Source organism: Melopsittacus undulatus, chromosome 5 (genome assembly GCF_012275295.1).
Source record: "Melopsittacus undulatus isolate bMelUnd1 chromosome 5, bMelUnd1.mat.Z, whole genome shotgun sequence".
NCBI lineage: Eukaryota > Metazoa > Chordata > Aves > Psittaciformes > Psittaculidae > Melopsittacus > Melopsittacus undulatus.
Window position 1 is genome coordinate 66,441 of NC_047531.1, and position 17,893 is coordinate 84,333.

The 17,893-nt window shown below is 45.3% G+C and overlaps 2 protein-coding genes and 1 long non-coding RNA gene across 3 annotated transcripts; 1 reads left to right on the forward strand and 2 right to left on the reverse strand.

Annotated features, from left to right (window-relative positions):
- Positions 1 to 341: 341 nt before the first annotated feature.
- On the reverse strand, positions 342 to 4,900 carry NAA20 (N-alpha-acetyltransferase 20, NatB catalytic subunit). Its single transcript, XM_005141308.4, has 6 exons — positions 4,740 to 4,900; positions 4,590 to 4,614; positions 4,424 to 4,514; positions 2,707 to 2,842; positions 1,558 to 1,703; positions 342 to 669 (listed from the first exon to the last, which is right to left on the reverse strand). Exons 1-6 carry the CDS (start codon positions 4,790 to 4,792, stop codon positions 584 to 586), a joined length of 537 nt encoding a protein of 178 aa, XP_005141365.1. The 5' UTR covers positions 4,793 to 4,900; the 3' UTR covers positions 342 to 583.
- On the forward strand, positions 4,703 to 5,832 carry LOC117436217 (uncharacterized). Its single transcript, XR_004549643.1, has 2 exons — positions 4,703 to 4,985; positions 5,627 to 5,832. It is a non-coding gene; the product is annotated as an uncharacterized lncRNA (long non-coding RNA).
- Positions 5,833 to 7,472: 1,640 nt separating this feature from the next.
- On the reverse strand, positions 7,473 to 17,628 carry LOC101871549 (guanylyl cyclase-activating protein 1-like). The gene is made up of 5 exons (XM_005141307.3): positions 17,313 to 17,628; positions 14,876 to 15,153; positions 11,802 to 11,951; positions 9,425 to 9,515; positions 7,473 to 8,368 (listed from the first exon to the last, which is right to left on the reverse strand). The coding sequence occupies exons 2-5, from the start codon at positions 15,071 to 15,073 to the stop codon at positions 8,241 to 8,243; spliced, it is 567 nt and encodes a 188-aa protein (XP_005141364.1). The 5' UTR covers positions 15,074 to 15,153; positions 17,313 to 17,628; the 3' UTR covers positions 7,473 to 8,240.
- Between the last annotated feature and the right edge of the window lie 265 nt (positions 17,629 to 17,893).

A 17,893-nucleotide genomic window follows, 5' to 3' on the forward strand; every position in this document is an offset into this window, starting at 1 on the left:
CAGCATGTTAAGGTAAGTATGGGGGTACCCAGAACACAAAACTCATCTTGATCTGATCCAAGGTGGAAAGAAAGCTTCAACTGCTTTGGTTGTCTGGCTTTTTCAAATCAGTAGTAAACCTCAGTTCAGTCCCAGGCCTATGCCATGAAGAGGGGAAAGACTTTTCTACATGTGTAACAGGTTTATGTTCTATGCCAGTATTAATACATTACTTTCCTCTGCTGTGCTTCTTGGATATTGCATTGTTTTCATTGGTCATGAATAAATGCATATTAAGAGTTTTTACCGTTACTGACTTCAGTTATTTCTGGGTTGAAGGAAAACCAAGAAAACATCACACATGAGGTAATTCCATTTTAATATTCTCTGAATTTCCAGTATTTGAAAAGAAAAATAATGGGGTAAGTGCAGGAGTATGCAGCCATTACCAACAGAGCTGCACTAGTAAGCTTCTCAATGTTGCTTTTTGGTATTTCATGAGGAAAAACACTGAGATTAAGATTTCTCATCTGTCAGTTCTTGGGGGCCAGGGATATAGAAGGAACCTGACACTCTTCAGTTGCCCAAGGACCACAGCTTACAGTTATTCAATATCTTCTGGTCTCACTGGATGAGGCAGAGGTATAATTGATTTCTTCTCTGCATCTCTAGAAAGAGCTTTTCTCATATCTGTAGTAAAAAGTAAAACAAACAAACAAACAAACCTATTCTAGTAAGACAGCCAATGCACAAAGCCATAGTGAATGAATTCTGCAGTGCAGTAAGATCAGTTTTCATTGCTCAGCAGCAATGTTACAAATTGGAATATAACACTGCATGAAACTCAACTGAATGGAAAGCAAATGGATGAAAAGTTAAATACAGAAATTAGGGTGCCTGCAACACTGGTAGATGTCCGTTCATAGCTCCTGTTTTTCACAGTGATATACAGCATGGCCAGGTAACCCACTGGGGAGGATCTTAGAGGAAAGAAGGTCTAGAAAGAGGAAGCTAGTACTTAAGTTTTGTTAATAGAATTAACATTAACATACTTGAAATTCCATGTTCCTTCCCTTTTAAACTGAAAATGCCACCTAGTTCTCTCACACTGTTGACCACTGACAGTTGGAAATTTGTAGTTGGACATCTGAGAAAAAGAGTTTCAAGTCCCTTTTGTGGGAAGAAATGAGGAAAACTGCAATTCCTTCCGCCAGTAACAGCAGCAAAAAGCCCAGCCACTGAGTGTGAGCATTCCTCAGAAAGAAAAACTAGGTTAGAACCTGCATTTTTATTTTCATCTTATAAACAGGATGAGTGTCTTTGTACTTTTAGTTTATTCTTGTTCTGTACGTTGCCACAGGTGCTACATGAACTGTAAACTACAAGATTAAGGTTTGTAACTGATGTAATCTTCAGTAGGAGAAGCTACTAAAGACGTATGCAAAATTCCATTCACCAATACCTACCAAACTTGTTTCAAATTTAAAAAAATAATTAAATCACACAAACAAACCCAGGAACCCTCAACATGAGAATCTTTGCATTCAGCTTGAGTACTTACCATAAGCAAGTACTTACCATAAGCATCTTCATCTGGCTCTCCACTGCTAGCAGAGTAGTACTCAAGTACTGTTCGGTACACACTGTAGCCTAGCTGCTTATACATATTTACTGCAACCTGGTTTGATACCCTCACAAAGAGATCGACGAAAAATCCACCCTTTCTGTGAAAAAAAACCCAAAATCACAGTAAGCAGCACCAAGTGAATGTGTTTCTAAATAACAACCCATAAGTTATAATCAGATCAAGAGCAGGTCCATTGATGTGGAACACAAATCCAACATCTGTCACGCTGTGATAACAGATGCACTCCTTCACCAAGGGACAAATCTAGTACAAATTTCACTTTATTTTTGTCATTGACCATTCCTTTACAGCCACTGCAGGTTCAGAATCATGAACTGAAGGGACAGGACGAGGTGAACACCCACGCAGGCCTCACAGCCATAAGAAATGATAAAAAAATAAAATAAAATAAAATTAATCCACATTTTACACTGCACTGACTTAGGGACTGCCTCCTCTCAAGTGCATGGCAGGGGGAGTGATGGAAACAGTCACAACTGGGCAGCTGCCCAACAGGAGACAACCCTTCTCCTAACAAGGCAAACTTTTCCAAACATGATACTACTTCCTGATCCTACTGATTGCAATGGGGCTGTGCACCGGTGCGAGTGAGGACACTCCCCCATGGGTCCATCCGATGCTAAATTAAACCTTCAGGAGGTACAAACACGCAAGCAAGATACTGTTTGCCCTATAAAATTTTTCCAAGACTCTGCATGTGGGAATCACATGGAGCCCATGATTACTGAACAAGTGTGTTTGAGGCCCCACATGAAGCAGTTGATGTTTCATGAAGCTATTGTCTGTGAAGAAAGGGGCCTTTTACACAGTATCTCTGATGGAATTCAGGCTAATTCTTGCCCATGCTGCGAAGTCAGCTTTCATAGAACACTGAAATCTTACAGAACACAGCAACATTTTTAAATCTTCTCTAGCTACAGGGAGTTTCAGTCAGTTAGAACATTACTTAAAACAAAATTCTGGGCATGCTTCATGCAAATCCAATACCTAAGCCATGAACAGGTGTCTGTAGAAGGATTAGTTTAAAAGATACATTAAATCTTTAAGTTTTAAAAGATAAATTTAAGGACAGTACTCACTTCTCTGAAATCTCTTCCAGAAGTTCCATCAGCTTAGCAGCCAAACCCAGCCGTCGGAATTCTGGTGCAACAGAGAGAGCAGTAACATGTCCATGCCATTCTTCCCTAGCCACAGAGCCTTCTGCTTTACCCATTACTGTGAACACAGACAGCATCAGCACAGCAACATCTTTAAAACAATGCACCACACTCTCTACACCTTTAGCAAAACACCCCTCAGTGTATTGCAATGACTGTGGTAAAGGCTCATACAGGGATGTCTATGTTAACACTTGGTGCTTCAGCAACCACTACAAATGTCATTTTGCTCAAGTGTTACAGTTGTTCCTTGATAGAGTAAAAAAATAGGAAAAAACTGCCACAAATATTCTGAAAATCCCTGTTCCAGGCATGACTGCAAATGCAAATGTTAAGGAATTCTTGTAAGTATTTAACTGAGCAGAATCCAGGATCTAAGTAACATAATGGAGGAATGGAGGGCTGGAAAGCCAAAACTAAGTCACCATCCTGGAAACTGCTGGAGACTTTTGGTGACCGTGGAGAAGCAAAGCCTGGGAAGCTCTGCCAACCTGGTAACAGGAACCAGGGCCCTGTAAACACAGAACGTTTAAAGAAAAAATACAAGGGGCTGTTGGGGTGTTCTGGGTGTTTCTCTGTATTTCCTCTCCTTTCTAAACAGAACCAAATCAGTGTTAGTTCACTAATGAATACTCACACATGGTACCCTTATAAACATCAGTCACTGCCAATAAGCAACTGATGTGGTAGGTAGAGAGAAACCTTCTGTACAGCACAGCAAATGCTTTAAGCTTTACTACGTTAAATAACCTATTTTCCTGAAAGACCTTTAATTCTGCTACCCAAGGGAGGACGGAGGTGGGGGAAGGAACAAACAAACCAGCGTTTCCACGTGGAATGATTTCTGCAAAATACAAATATTCTACAGCAAATAAGCAATAGACACCCAGTCCCAGAGCTTTCCCTTACAGGACAATGCCAAACCCAAGCTCAGCATTTTTACTTATGACTGACAGTGTGAGATCAGCGCTGAGCACAGGGACTGAGGATTACAGACTGAGAAAGTTGGGGTTGTTCAGCCTGGAGAAGGCTGCGTGGAGACCTCAGAGCAGCCTTCCAGTATCTGAAGGGGGCCTACAGGGATGCTGGGGAGGGACTGTTCATTAGGGACTGTAGTGATAGGACAAGGGGTGATGGGTTCAAACTTAAAAAGGGGAAGTTTAGATTGGATATAAGGAGGAAGCTCTTTACTGTGAGGGTGCTGAGGTACTGGAATGGGTTGCCCAGGGAGGTTGTGAATGCTCCATCCCTGGCAGTGTTCAAGGCCAGGCTGGACATAGCCTTGGGTGACACAGTTTAGTGTGAGGTGTCCCTGCCCATGGCAGGGGGGGTGGAACTGGATGATGTTAAGGTCCTTTCCAACCCTGACTATTGTATGACCCTGTGATTCTATGATTACAGAAATGCTTGTACCTGTGTAAAACCTGTGACTACAGCCAAGACCCCTTGCAGGCTAGCAACACCAAACCAAACCTGCTGCTGTGAGTCCTACCTAATACCCTAAAACAGGTACGAGGCAGGAAGATGATATGTGACAGTCCTCTTTCCTGTTGGAAAAAGCGAGCAGCAGGAAAAGCTTCTGCGTTATAACCCCCACCATGCAGCACAGCGAGCCGGCAGCGCCGGACCCCACACTCACTGTAACCCATTAACTCCCCGCCGGGCGCCTCGGCGACAATGAAGTACTCGGGCCAGTGCGCCAGGTACTGCAGGTAGAACGGGATCCCGTACTGGGCGCTCGGTTAAGGAGCAATCTGCGGCCGGCCGCGCTGCGCCCCGCGCCCCCCCGGCAGCGGGAAGGATACGGTCTCCGTCAGCGGGTCCAGGTTGCTGCGGGAGGAGAACAGCGGTCACCGCGGCCCTGCCCCGGCCCCAGCCCCGGGGAGCCGGAGGGAGGCCACGGCCGAGGGAAGCGGAGCTCGGGATCGGCGGGGCCGGGGCAGGCCGGGGCTCACATGTTGTTGAAGCAGAAGAGATCATCGCACGTGAAGGCCCGAAGCGTGGTCATGGCGATGCCGGTGATGGTGCTCGGTGCTGCCGCTCGGTAGTGCCAGCGCTGGTAATCCACCTACGGCCACAGCTCCGGCAGTCGTCATCCCCGCCCCGGAAGCACTCCCGGGGCACAAAGGCCGCTTCCGGGACGGAGAGGCGGAAGTGGAGCGATATAAGCCCACCGGGAGAGACCCCGCTGGGGGTTTCTGGTGAGCAGCGGCAGCGTGGCCGTGGGGGGCTGAGGCCGTGGGGGGCTGAGGCCGCGGGGGCTGAGGCCGCGGGGGCTGAGGCCGTGGGGGGCTGAGGCCGTGGGGGGCTGAGGCCGTGGGGGGCTGAGGCCGTGGGGGGCTGAGGCCGTGGGGGGCTGAGGCCGTGGGGGGCTGAGGCCGTGGGGGGCTGAGGCCGCGGGGGCTGAGGCCGTGGGGGCTGAGGCCGCCTTCGGCGCGGCTGCGGGGCCGAGTCGCACTCGGAGCGTGGCGCAGGGGCAGGGAGAGCTTGAGCAGCACCCGGGGGGATCCCCTGGCGAGCCCCGGGCAGTACGGCTCGGCCGCACAGAGGGACACTGCGCGGCGCAGACAGCGCCCAGGGAACGGGAAATGCCGTCGGACAAGAAGCCCTGTGGTGCTGCCGTGCATAGGTGCTGCACAGCAGAGCCAGGCAAAGCAGCCAGATGCCACAGCCTGTTAGAGAAAGTTACCCTCAAAAGTGGGGTGAAGGATGCCCAAGAGGCAGGCCCTACGACTGGAAGGATGCAGGGAAGAAACCGCGGGGTGGGGGGGAAACATGGGGGGAAAAAGGCAGCCGTTGGCGTGGGATCTTTCTGAGCATCAGTAACACACATCTCCTCTAGGAAATGCCAAGGAAGACCTCTACAGGAATACACACCCACTGGATGCCTGCAAGAAGCAATGTCTGTGGTACCCAGAGGGATGGCAACTGAAAGGACCTGAGAGAACACGGGAGGGACACAGCTATGGTGCTAAGTTACTAGGGGCACACCTCAGAGTTCTGAACAGTACATAATAATATATTTCACTTAAGCCAAATGAACAAGGATACTGTTTGCTGTGGTCCACTTTGTACAGCCTATTCCCTACCCCTCTGGCCTATGGTACTTCTCCAAGCTACGGTTCCTACAATATTTGCCACACTTGTGCCTAAATCATACTTTCTAATTAAAGTAACCTCACATGGATGGCAATTGGACTAGAGGGGTTCAAAGGGAGCAAGAGAAAGCCTTGGGACATAATGGGGAATGCAGGAGGGGTTCTGAACTACTGTGTCCTCAAAAGACTACAAAGTCTAGAGAAAACAAATTGTACATTGTATGTGGCAGCTTGCTGCAGCACTGCTGGTAGCTACAGCTTCTTGGTGATTTCTTCACTATGTCAGCTGCACTTACACTCTTCACTTTCCTAAGAACTAAAAATGCGGGGGGGGGGGGGGGGGGGAGAGAGAGAGGAGGTTTCTATGATCATTAAAATTATATTTACATGTAACCCAAAAACCTGCAGGGGACTGAGGACATCTAACAGGTATAGGACAGGTTCAATAGATTCCTGGGGGAAAAACTCGAGTCTTCATCAGTATCCTGGTTCCAGCTGGGATGGAGTAAATCTTCCAAGCATCTGGTGCAGTGCTGTGTTTTGGCTTCAGTCTGAGAACATCATGCTTGGGATAGAAAGTGGGGGGAGTTACCCAGAAGGGGCTGATCACTGCTTGGCCCAGGCTGGGTATCAGTGAGTGCTGAATGATTGTATTCGGCATCACTGCTGGTTAGTGTTGTTTTTTGCCTTTCTCTTTTTTGGTTTTATATTTTCTTCCCTTATCGTTAGTATTACAGTTTAATTATTAAACTGTTCTTATCTCCACCCATGGGATTTATATTCTTCCGATTCTCCTCTGCATCCCAACCCGGGGGTGAGCAGGCAGCTGCTGGTGCGGAGTTACCGACTGTGTTTAAACCACAACAATCAGTCCAAAGGAACAAGAGTCCAACAGCACATACTCATAATAATCCCCTGGCAAAATGAGCGATATTTACAATACCCAGGTTGTGAGTCCTCTCAGAAGCTCTACAACTGCAGACATGAACATAACAGTAGGACCTAGGGTGTAAGTCCACCTGGCAACATGTTGGTGCCTATTCTAAACGTGATCACTCACTCCAGTGACAATACTGACTAAATCTCCAGTGACTTAGAGAGAAGCGTAGACACTTTGTTATACATAGGCCATCATAGAAGGTTAACTATAAGCAAGATTAAATCCACTCTCAAGTCTTGTTACTGGTCTGCAAGTTCTCCTGCACAAGAGAAACATGCCCAACTGGCACAGGCACTCTGCTGAACTTTTCCTGAATTCCTCTTAACTTCTGATTCTCTCTCCAGATTCAAAGGACTTTCTGATTCTGACCTTACTTAATGTCTTGTTAGTGAACAAGACAAAGTTTCCTCAGTTTCTATTATGCTACATCGCTCTTCCCATCATGTACAAAGACACAGAGTCATTTGTGGCATGCTGATCTAAAGTATCAACTTCAGTAGTCACAAAGTCACTTCACTGAGTTTTGTTCCTTTTGCTTCTTGGGTTTTCTCCCCAAGAATAAAAAGAAAATCCAATAAAAGATGTGTGAAGCAGCAATATTAAGAATAACTCCACATACTTCATTTATTCAGTTGTATGAAAGGAGAGAAGTAAGACAACTACTGTAAAAAATAGTTTTCTCAGGAAATTTTTCTGTCTTGGGAAACAGAGTAGTGTATTTTATTCAGTTGCAGAAGCTGTTCCTAAACTGTTGATTTGTTTGGTAAAGAGCTCTTTGATCACAGAAAGCTGCAAACAGCATTACTGACAGTGCAGCTGGGAACAGATTTGTTGTTGTCAGGTTGATTTTTATTTTGGTTCTGAGATCTTATGAATAAAGCTATTTCTGTAGAGACTACCAGATCTAAGCAAATGTTGTATGGACAAACATGCTGGTGTTTATGACCTAATACAATGACAAGAACAGTGGAAGTTATATTCTTTTGGTAGTTCTTCATATTGATAACAGTTTGATGCTCCTGTTTGTACACATCAGAAATTCTCCACATTCCATCATCCAGCTCTGACAGCGGTCTTCATAAACGTAGTGTTATTTTTAGTCCATTGCCACTTTACAGTCAAGGACACAGAATAAAGAGGAAATTCATGCCTTGAAACTTGGCTTTTACATTTTAGGAGGTCAAGTCAAGCACTGCCATTCAAATTACTTTTTCTGAACCTGTCCTGCGTGCATGTGGCTGAGTTTCAATATTTGTACAGGAACAGGCACTCAGATACACAAATACAACAGTATCTTTCTGTTTGCAGTTCCATATGCATGTTTATGGACATTTTTTGTTGTTAAAAAATGCTGTGTCTCCTTCCTGGTGTATGTACATCCTTCTGGCTATTGGCAGAGTGTTTTTGACCAGCTTGGTTTATACACTATGACGACGGTTGTTGATCATGGCCACAATGTGTGACAGGTCCAAACTTTTCATCATAACCTCCATGAACTCGTCATCTTTCCTTGCTCCCTCCACAAATTCTTCCAGAGAAAGTTCACCTGTGAAGGCACAGACAGAGGAAATTACAATCATATCTATCCACATTTGAACAGGAAAAGGAGTATGGTAATCTAACTTTAGAGACCACTTACTATACATGCAGTGTTCTAAAGCACCAAGAGGCCTCAGAGGTCTTTTTTTTAAGTTCATATGAAACTTCCCCAATATCCAGGCTACTCCAGCTTCCTTTCCTTCCTTTCCCCACATCAGGGAAAGGGCACGTAAGAAAGAACAGAGGAAGTGCATAGCTGAAGAGTGAAATCATAGTGGGATCATCCTGTAAGTAAGGCTGTATTAGTTGCTTCCTTTTTGGCCTAACCTGTCAAGGTCATAACCTACCCCATACTTGCTGGTTATCATGTTTGAAAGAAGTGACAGAAGGGAGCTGTGCAGGCAGAAATAGTTTTTCTGTCCTAGGTCAAAAAGCCCCTGTGCAGGGAAGCAGCTTGGCAGAATTCTTCTGGAATAACAAAAGGGCATGTCAGAAGATAATAAGCACATGAAGGAGCCATGTATGTCTCAGGGCAAATAGCAACTACAGTGGCCTTGACCAGCTTTTGACTGACTGGATCACAGCACTTCATGTGCTCATGTGCTTGCTGTACTGCCTATAGCAGACCCAGTAAAGAAACTGTGAACTTCATTAAATTCCAGTTCTTCCTTTCCCTGCTGCTGAAATATTTAGGAGCAGTTTGGGACATTTGTTGATATTTCCCACTTCTACCTCTGACATCAGCTACACAGCAACATACAAAAAGGAAAAAAGAAAAAACCAAACCCAAACCAAGCAAATCTGCTCCAAAACCCCACTACCAAACTCATGTGGACAGCACAGCTGAGAGTTTGTGTGGGGAAAAAAACCTGTCATGTTGATGATGTATGATGCAAGGAAAGAATGCTTCGCAAAATTCATGGAGAATGCATTCTTGGATGAGAATTCGTATAACACAAATATAAAATGAGGAGGCATAAAGTTCAATCAAGAAAGGAAGACATGGATGTCTCTCTGTAGCACAGAGACTATCTGTGTTAGATGATGTAGACAAGGCCTTTACCATCTCCATTCACATCAATTTTGTTGAAGACTCTGTTGGTGAACTCTTCTGCACTAGTTTCATGGTCACCACCATTAATAGCTCGAATAGCCTAAAAGAAAAGAGCAAGAATAACAGGAAGCTGCTTAATGGCTCCCAGAAAAATGAGAGAGATTCCTCTGCAGCCTGCCAGCATTGATTCAGAACAAGGCAGTCATGCCTGGTACCTTCCCCATACAAATGAACAGCATCATAGTTAAACACAGCAGAAATATTCAGGCCTTACAGTTGGCACTGAAAGGTGCAAAGGGAGCATGGTTCTGAAGCACAGAATGAGTAGGGAAACCCAGAGGATCACCCTAAATCTGCTTAGGTAGCAGTTAAGCATTGCAGAAATGGCAGAATCAGGATCCACCTACTTGATTCACTTTTTATTACCCTATGGTCCACCAAGGCCCATAAACACTGTCAAACACCCTTTGGATTTGACATTATGAAATTCCTTTGTTATATGCTGTGATCATTTATTTCTGTTCTTGCTTTTCCTATTTCCATTTATATACTGCTTTGTGTATGTCATCTTTCTCCCTGAAGCTCACTGGAAATTAATTTTCAGTAAACAAAGGTTAATCATTATTCATTACTGTTTACTGGAATTCATCTTATTCATAACCATATAGTGAAGGGTTCTCTTTCTATGCTTTTTTTAACCTTTGTTTAAGGATGTCCATGAAATACAGGATTCCAGAGCCTTCACATTGATTCTAAGACTACTAATTTTCTAGTTTTTATGTTCTGATATGTAGATTCTTCATTCTTTTTCAAATGCTGTTTTACCAAATCCAAGTATCACCTTAGCAACTCGCTAAGTATGCCAAGAAAGACACTGAACTACACAAAAGCCAAAGGGCAGTAAATTAATTGCTGTCGTGGTTTAAGCCCAGCTGGTAACTCTGAACCATGCAGCTGCTCGCCCACTCCACACTTTTTCCCCTCCCCTCCCCCACCCCACTCGTGGAGGGATGGGGAGAGGAACTGAAAGAATCTAAGTCCCATGGGTTGAGATAAGAGCAGTCCAGTAACTAAGGTATAACACAAAACCACTGCTGCTGCCACCAGTAATTATAATGATAGGGGAAATAACAAGGGGAGAGAATATACAACTAAAAGGGGAAAAGGAAACAATAACCACAAGTGATCCCAATGCAATTGCTCAGTACCCACCAACCGATAACCAGCCCCACCCCAGCAGTGATCTGGACCTTGCAGGTGACTCCCCCCAGTTTCTATACTGGACACAACGTGCTGTGGTTGACCCCCTTTGCTAGTTTGGGTCAGGTGTCCTATCTCTGCTTCTGGCTTCCCATGCCCGTCTTCACTGGCAGAGCATGAGACTGGAAAAGTCCTTGATTGGAGTAAACCTTACTTAGCAACAACTAAAACATTGGTGCGTTATCAGCACTGTTCTGAGACTAAAGCCAAAACCACAGCTCTGCACCAACTACTAAGAAGGAGAAAAATAACTCTTACTGCTGAACCCAGGACAATTGCCACCAGTTATCACCCACAGGACTTGTTTTTCAAGAGCTCTGTGTTAAACAATTAATATTTCTTGCTTCACTGTGATGTCTGTGTATTTCTATTGCAAGTTATCGGTAGGAGGCTGTATATTTTTGATTTGGTTTGGTCTCTTCATGCCCAGCACTAAAATTCATATCCAGATGAGAATTCATTGATAACATATTTTTAGTGGTTTTATTTGTGAAACCTCAGGCTTCAAATCTTTATCAAATCCATTTTCTGACTTACTTATTCAGAAATATGAATTAGTTATGGTCATTGAACCTTTCCTGCATCTGTTCAGTTTTACAGTATCTACAGATAATTTATTCTGAGATACCCGTAAGGTCATCTTTATGCCTGTAATTCCAACACCTTCCACAATAGCTATTTGTATACTTCTTTTTTTGTTGTTATTTTTTAATTGACAGTCATTCTTCTTCAAACTATTTGCCAGAGTCAGAAATGTTTTATTACATTGGCATTTAGGAGCTGGTTCTAAGAAACTAACTGGGAGTAACACTCCAACTACGATTTGCATGGGGAAAAGGGGATATGAAGGACACGTTGCAGAGACCACAACTGACAGTCACAGAGTATGTAATCTTGAAAAATGCGATTTAGGTCCTAGGCAGCTAACAAAACGTATGGAGTTCACTATGCTGGAACATACTTTGGGGTGGACTATGAGACTGTGGGGAATTCGGCTAAAAGAAAGAATGCAGTTAAAGAAGGTCTCATCCAGGATCATCCATATGGGGAATAGCAAAAGTCTTACATGCGTGGTGAAATTTGTCTTTAAGGAAAGAGAAAAGAACACAGATCCCTGCAGGCTCACTTTAATGATGTTGAGCAATTCATGTCGATCAATGCAGCCGTTGCCATCTACATCATAGAGCTTGAAATACCATCGCAATTTCTGCTCCATCTTCCCACGGAGAACAAGGCTGAGGGCAGCCACATATTCCATGAAGTCAATATATCCATCCTGTGGGAAAATGGAAACCAAACTGTGACAGGAACAAACTGAGGGAGTTGCTGCTCTGATGCTGTTTTACCTTATTGCTCTCTAGATTCACAGCTAAAAGAAAAAGAAAACCAAAATTGACCAGGTTGCTCCAAGCCCCTATGTCCAACCTGGCCTTGAGCACTGCCAGGGATGGGGCAGCCACAGCTTCTCTGGGCACCCTGTGCCAGTGCCTCAGCACCCTCACAGGGAACAGCTTCTGCCTCAGAGCTCAGCTCAGTCTCCCCTCTCTTGGGCAGGTTCAAGCCATTCCCCTTGGCCTGTCCCTACAGGCCCTTGTCCCAAGCCCCTCTCCAGCTTTCCTGCAGCCCCTTTAGGCACTGGAGCTGCTCTCAGCTCTCCCCTTCTCTTGTCCAGGCTGCCCCAGCCCAGCTCTCTCAGCCTGGCTCCAGAGCAGAGCTGCTCCAGCCCTCGCAGCAGCTCCATGGCCTCCTCTGGCCTCGCTCCATCAGTTCCAGGTCCCTCTTGTGCTGCTGCCCCAGAGCTGGATCAGGGCTGCAGGGGGGGTCTCACAGAGCACAGGGCAGGATCCCCTCCCTGAGCTGCTGCTCATGCTCTGGGGATGCAGCCCAGCACACGGGGGGGTTCTGGGCTCAAGTGCACACTGAAGCCGGGTCATGGGGAGCTTCTCATCGCCAGTGTGAACAACCCCTCTCTGCCCACCACAGCTGACTGCCTATGGCCTACTGGGAGAGAAAACTGATCCAGAGCCCTGGCTGCAAGAAAAGTGGAAGGTAATTCTGCCTTAGGTTTTCTGTACTAGTCTGCTTTGTCATCAGGGGAAACTGCTATTTCAGTGAGCCATAGATCTCATTTCCATTCTCTGGAAAAAAAGAAGTGACTGAAGATATGTTTTAAAATACATAGAACACGATTTGACAGCTGGAAAAATTGTTTTGCATTTAGGTTTTTTAAATTTACATTTCTTGAATCTACAAGGAAACTTAAAAATCTCTTGTTTCCTCTGGAAGAAAAATGCCAGACACTAAAGGATCATAATCCCCAGACTTAACACTGACTAAAACTTGAAGTGGTTAAAAAGAAACAACAAAAAAAATTATTTCTGTCAAAGATTCTGAATAATTGCCTCAACAAATTGCAGAGCATAAAGATGAAGCTTTTGTTTAATGAGGTATTTAAACAAAGTCAGGTGTCTTTTCAGAATCAACATAAATAAATAGTGACTTCAGGTGGGCTAGCAGAGCACTGCTGCTTCACAGCAAGCATCATGCATTTTCAAATACTCATCCAGGATCGCTGTAGTATTCCACTTATGTGAGTTTTTCCTAACTCCATTGAGAAAAGTCATGGAAAGCAAAAACAGCTCCAAAGATGACAAGGAGACCAGGAGTGCCATTTTTAAAATAACTCTATTGAAAATTTGTCCTTTTGGTCCTCAGCATCTGAAGGTCCAGGGAGCAGGTGAGTCCATCCATCATCATCTGTATTACAACAGAGTGGCTCTTCCTCTGGGTGCTGTTGTTCCTTGCCCTTGTTTATGAAAGGAGATCAGATTAAGTGGCTGTTACAGCCTGAGATTAACTGATGTAGATCCATCTCCACTAGTTGTCACAATCTTACTTTGTTCCCCTTGAGATCACTATCACTTTATCTAGAATATATCTTTTTATGATCAAATTTGAATTTGAGAGTCTTTTTAAAACATTGCTTACTGCATAACATGGGGCTTACAGGAGAACTTTGGGATGTGTAACATCCTTGAGCAAATTTTGAAGTCCTTAAATATCTTAAGAAATGGCAGAAGGGAAAGACTTGTGCAAGAACTCTAAATGCATTGTCTTAGTTTATTAAACTATTTTGCATCACTATCACCATCACAGAGAGCTTCAGGATTAGAAAGGATATTCTTTGAGATGTGCAGTCATTTCCAGTCATTACATGCACCACAAGGTCTCAGCTACCCTAATGGAGCCTGCCTGCTCTAAGAATTTTGTAATATTCCTTAGACTTCCTTAACACGTTATACCTTCTCACATGTTGTCCAAACCAATGCTCTTTGCTCAGTCCCTGGGCTTTCCTTCTTCAAAACTGACCCTGTGATTTCCGACCTGTTTCATGTGTCTCTGTGACATGCTTCTCCCTGATTCACAAACATTTGCTCCAGCCATTTCAGAACCTTGGAGCAGAGAGAAAAGCTGAATTATCAAGGCTGCCATAAAACCAAATTTCTCTGTTATTGAGGTTACAGGCCTTCAAGCATAGGCTTGAGTATATATGAATAAAACGAGGCAAAAGTGAGGGCCATTGCATGCTTAAAGGAATTAAGGGGGCTACTGGTTCTTACCTTAAAGACAGCCAGTGGTTGCCTGTCACAGTGAGGAACACTACCTACCTCCTAGCTTCTGCTACCTGCTATCCCTCCTAACACTGAGGAGAGCCACACTGATCGTCTGCCCAGTCTGTCTGCAGTGTGAATTTCAGAAGCCAAATACCTGGAAATTAATTCCTCTATGAATATAATAATGATTTCTATTGGTTTTGATTCCTGTAGTCTCTACTACCTAATACAGATACATTTTCAAGTAATAAGAACATATAAGAATAATAATGAAATCTCCTTTTGTTAGTATTTTGCTAGTCAAATAAGGCCAAATCAATTAATACACAATAAGGAATTCTCAGAATTCAAGGATGAATTTGCACAAGGTGGTTAGATAGTAATGTGTTATTACCTGTGGTCATGTTATCTGTGTCATTATTATACACATTCATTTGCTCCTTGCATTTAGCTAACTTTATGTTAGTGTCTCTCAGTAGCTTTCCACACTAATGTTTGTAAGAGAAAATGAAGGACTCTAAAAGTGCAGGAGTTGGTTCACTTTTAAGCAGCATGCAGCAGTTAATCTCCTTGCAGGAGAACTCACCTTATTCATATCAAATGTGCGGAACATCTGCTCAATGTACTCATTGGCCTCTGGATCCAGACCTCGAAGCCCGAAGAATTGTTTAAATTCATGCTCTGTCAGCTGTCCAGAAGGACACTCCATCATGAACTTTTTGTACCAGTGGTGGATCTCAACAGCCTGTAGATCATCCACTGTGGAGCTGCTGTTGTTCCCCATATGTATGCGTGATCAGAAAAATGATGCTACAGGAATGATCCTCTTCCTCCTGTTGCTCTCACAGCACTGCCTGTCTGCTCCTGTCCACGTTTGACATTAGTGTCAGTTAATTGAGGGATCTAACTCTAATCTGCTTAGAGGACAATTTACAAACCTGAAAGTTTCAATGATACTGTCTTCTTAGAATGGAAAGGAGGTGCAAGATAATCTAGCAAATCCCTGCTATTTCAGGAGCCAAATCAGAAAGGATGAGAAAGTTAATCAGACACTGCCTTCAGGAGCTATACTGGTACACTACTCTGGTTTTAACCTTGGTATAACTATACATGAAGGTAAGAGGAAAAATCTACTATATGTGGGATTTGAGGTGAAGTAAAAATCTCCTCTAACTGGATTTGAGAATCTCTTTTCTCAAATAGAAATGTTGGATAATATAATGTATAGGACCAGAAAGTGTTACAGAAGCAGCTCATCATAATGTTAGGCTATGTGCGAAAAAGCTTCTTACCTTCACACACACAAAGGGACAATGTGGGAAAACCAAATAATGCCCTGACCTAGCTAATCCCAGAACCACAGAGAAGTGCAATCAATCCATACAAGTCTCATTTGCACAAACTTGAAGGAGCAAAAGGAGACAATCACAAGCTGGGGAACCCAAATAACCCAGTAGAAGAAACGAAGCTTCTGTCCCAGCTCCTTCTAAGGCTGTCATAGGGGAGCCATCAGCCCTGTGGGCCTGGAGGTGATACCTATCACAATGAGTCTATGGGAGAAGCTGTCAGAATACCTTACAGGCTGAGTGGGGTTACTGCCTAGAAGTATGGGAAACTTTGCTTGGTGAAGGGGAAGAGCATTTGGGGATTGCACAAGTTATAATGGGAGGTTTATGGAAGGAACCAAAGACGGGGAAAGGGATGGGTCTAGGTGGTTTGGAAATGAACAAGCATGGGAAAATGCTTGTGCTGCTCACACTTCGTAAAGTCTTCATGAGCAGATCCTCCTGGAAAAATACGCTCAGGCACATGAACAGGAGGTGACTGGTAATAGCCAACTAAAGGCTTCACTAAAGGCAAACTGCCTGACAAATTTAGTGCCTTTGTATGACAGTGTTGGTCAATACTGAAGTGAATAGATAAGTGAAGAATGACTGATGTTATCTGCCTGTATCTGTGCAAAGTTTGACACTGTTCCACATTGTCGAGAGATACAAATTATTTAGCAGCTTCTTCCCCTGGCACATATGACATCCTTGTCTCTAAATTGAAGAGACACAGATCTGATGGATGGACCATTTGGTGGATAAGGAACTGGTTGGATGATTGCACACCATGAGTTGTGGTCAATGGCTCGATGTCCACATGGAGACCAGTGCTGAGTGGTGTTCCTCAGGGGTTGGCACTGGGACCAGCACTATTCAGCGTCTTTGTCAGTGACATGGACAGTGGGATCGAACACCCTCAGCAAGTCTGTGATGACACCGAGCTGTGTGGTGCGGTTGACACACTGGAGGGAAGGGATGGGATCCAGAGGGACCTGGACAGGCCAAAGAGGTGGGACTGTGTGAACCTCACAGAGGTCAACCAGGCCAAGGGCAAGGTCCTGCACAAGGGTTGAGGCAATCCCAAGCGCAAACACAAGCTTGGGGAGACTGGAATGGAGCAGCCCTAAGAAGAACTTGGGGATGTTGGCTGAGGAGAAGCTCCTCATGACCTCGCAGTGTGCACGTGAACCCAGAACTCCCCTGTGTGCTGGGCTACATCATAAGAGGTAGCCATGGGTCGATGAAGACCTCAGCCATATACTCCGCTCTGGTGATACCCCACCTGGAGTGTTGTGTCCACCCTTGTGACCTCCAGTACAAGAAACATGTGTGCCTGTTAGAATCATCGAATCCCAGACTGGTTTGGGTTGGGAGGGCCCTTAAGGCTCATCCAGCTCCAACCCCTGCCATGGGCAGGCAGGGACACCTCACACTGGAGCAGCTGCTCCAAGCCCCTGTGTCCAACCTGGCCTTGAGCACTGCCAGGGATGGGGCAGCCACAGCTTCTCTGGGCACCCTGTGCCAGCGCCTCAGCACCCTCACAGGGAACAGCTTCTGTCTCAGAGCTCAGCTCAGTCTCCCCTGTTCTGGCAGGTTCAAGCCATTCCCCTTGGCCTGTCCCTACAGGCCCTTGTCCCAAGCCCCTCTCCACCTGTTTGCAATCCCTTTAAGTACTGGCAGACTGTTGCAATGTACCTGTTATGAGGGTAGAGCAGGTCCAAAGGAGGCAATGGAAGTGGTCAGAGGGCTGGAACACATCTCCTGTGAATGAACACGGAGAGAGTGGGGTCTGTTTAGCACAGAGAGAGGCTTCGGGGATACCTCCTGCAGCCTTTCAATATATAAATGGGACGCAGAGGAAAGACTGTCTTTTTATCAGGGCCTGTAGTGACTGGAGAAGGGGCACCGGCTTTAGGCTGGCAGCGGACAGCGTTAGCCTGGACATCGCTGGGGCCGTTCAGAGTCACGCTGATCGAGCCTGAGGCGCAGCCACCGCAGCCAGGGCCGGGCCTGCCCGTCCCTACCGGGGCGGCCCACACCCGCTCCACCCAACCGCAGCCACTGCCACGCCCCCAGCCGTGACCCAAGTGCCTTTCTGATTGGTTGTTTCCTGGGGAGTGGGCGTGTCCCAGAAACCCGCTCGGGATTGGTGACTTTGTGCCATGTCGCAGGATAACCATGGCGCCAAGGCGGCTGCTCCGTTCCAATTGGCTGATGGTTACTTCTATCTCTATGTCTTCGCAGCTGATTGGCTAGCCCGCTGGGAGGCGGAAGCG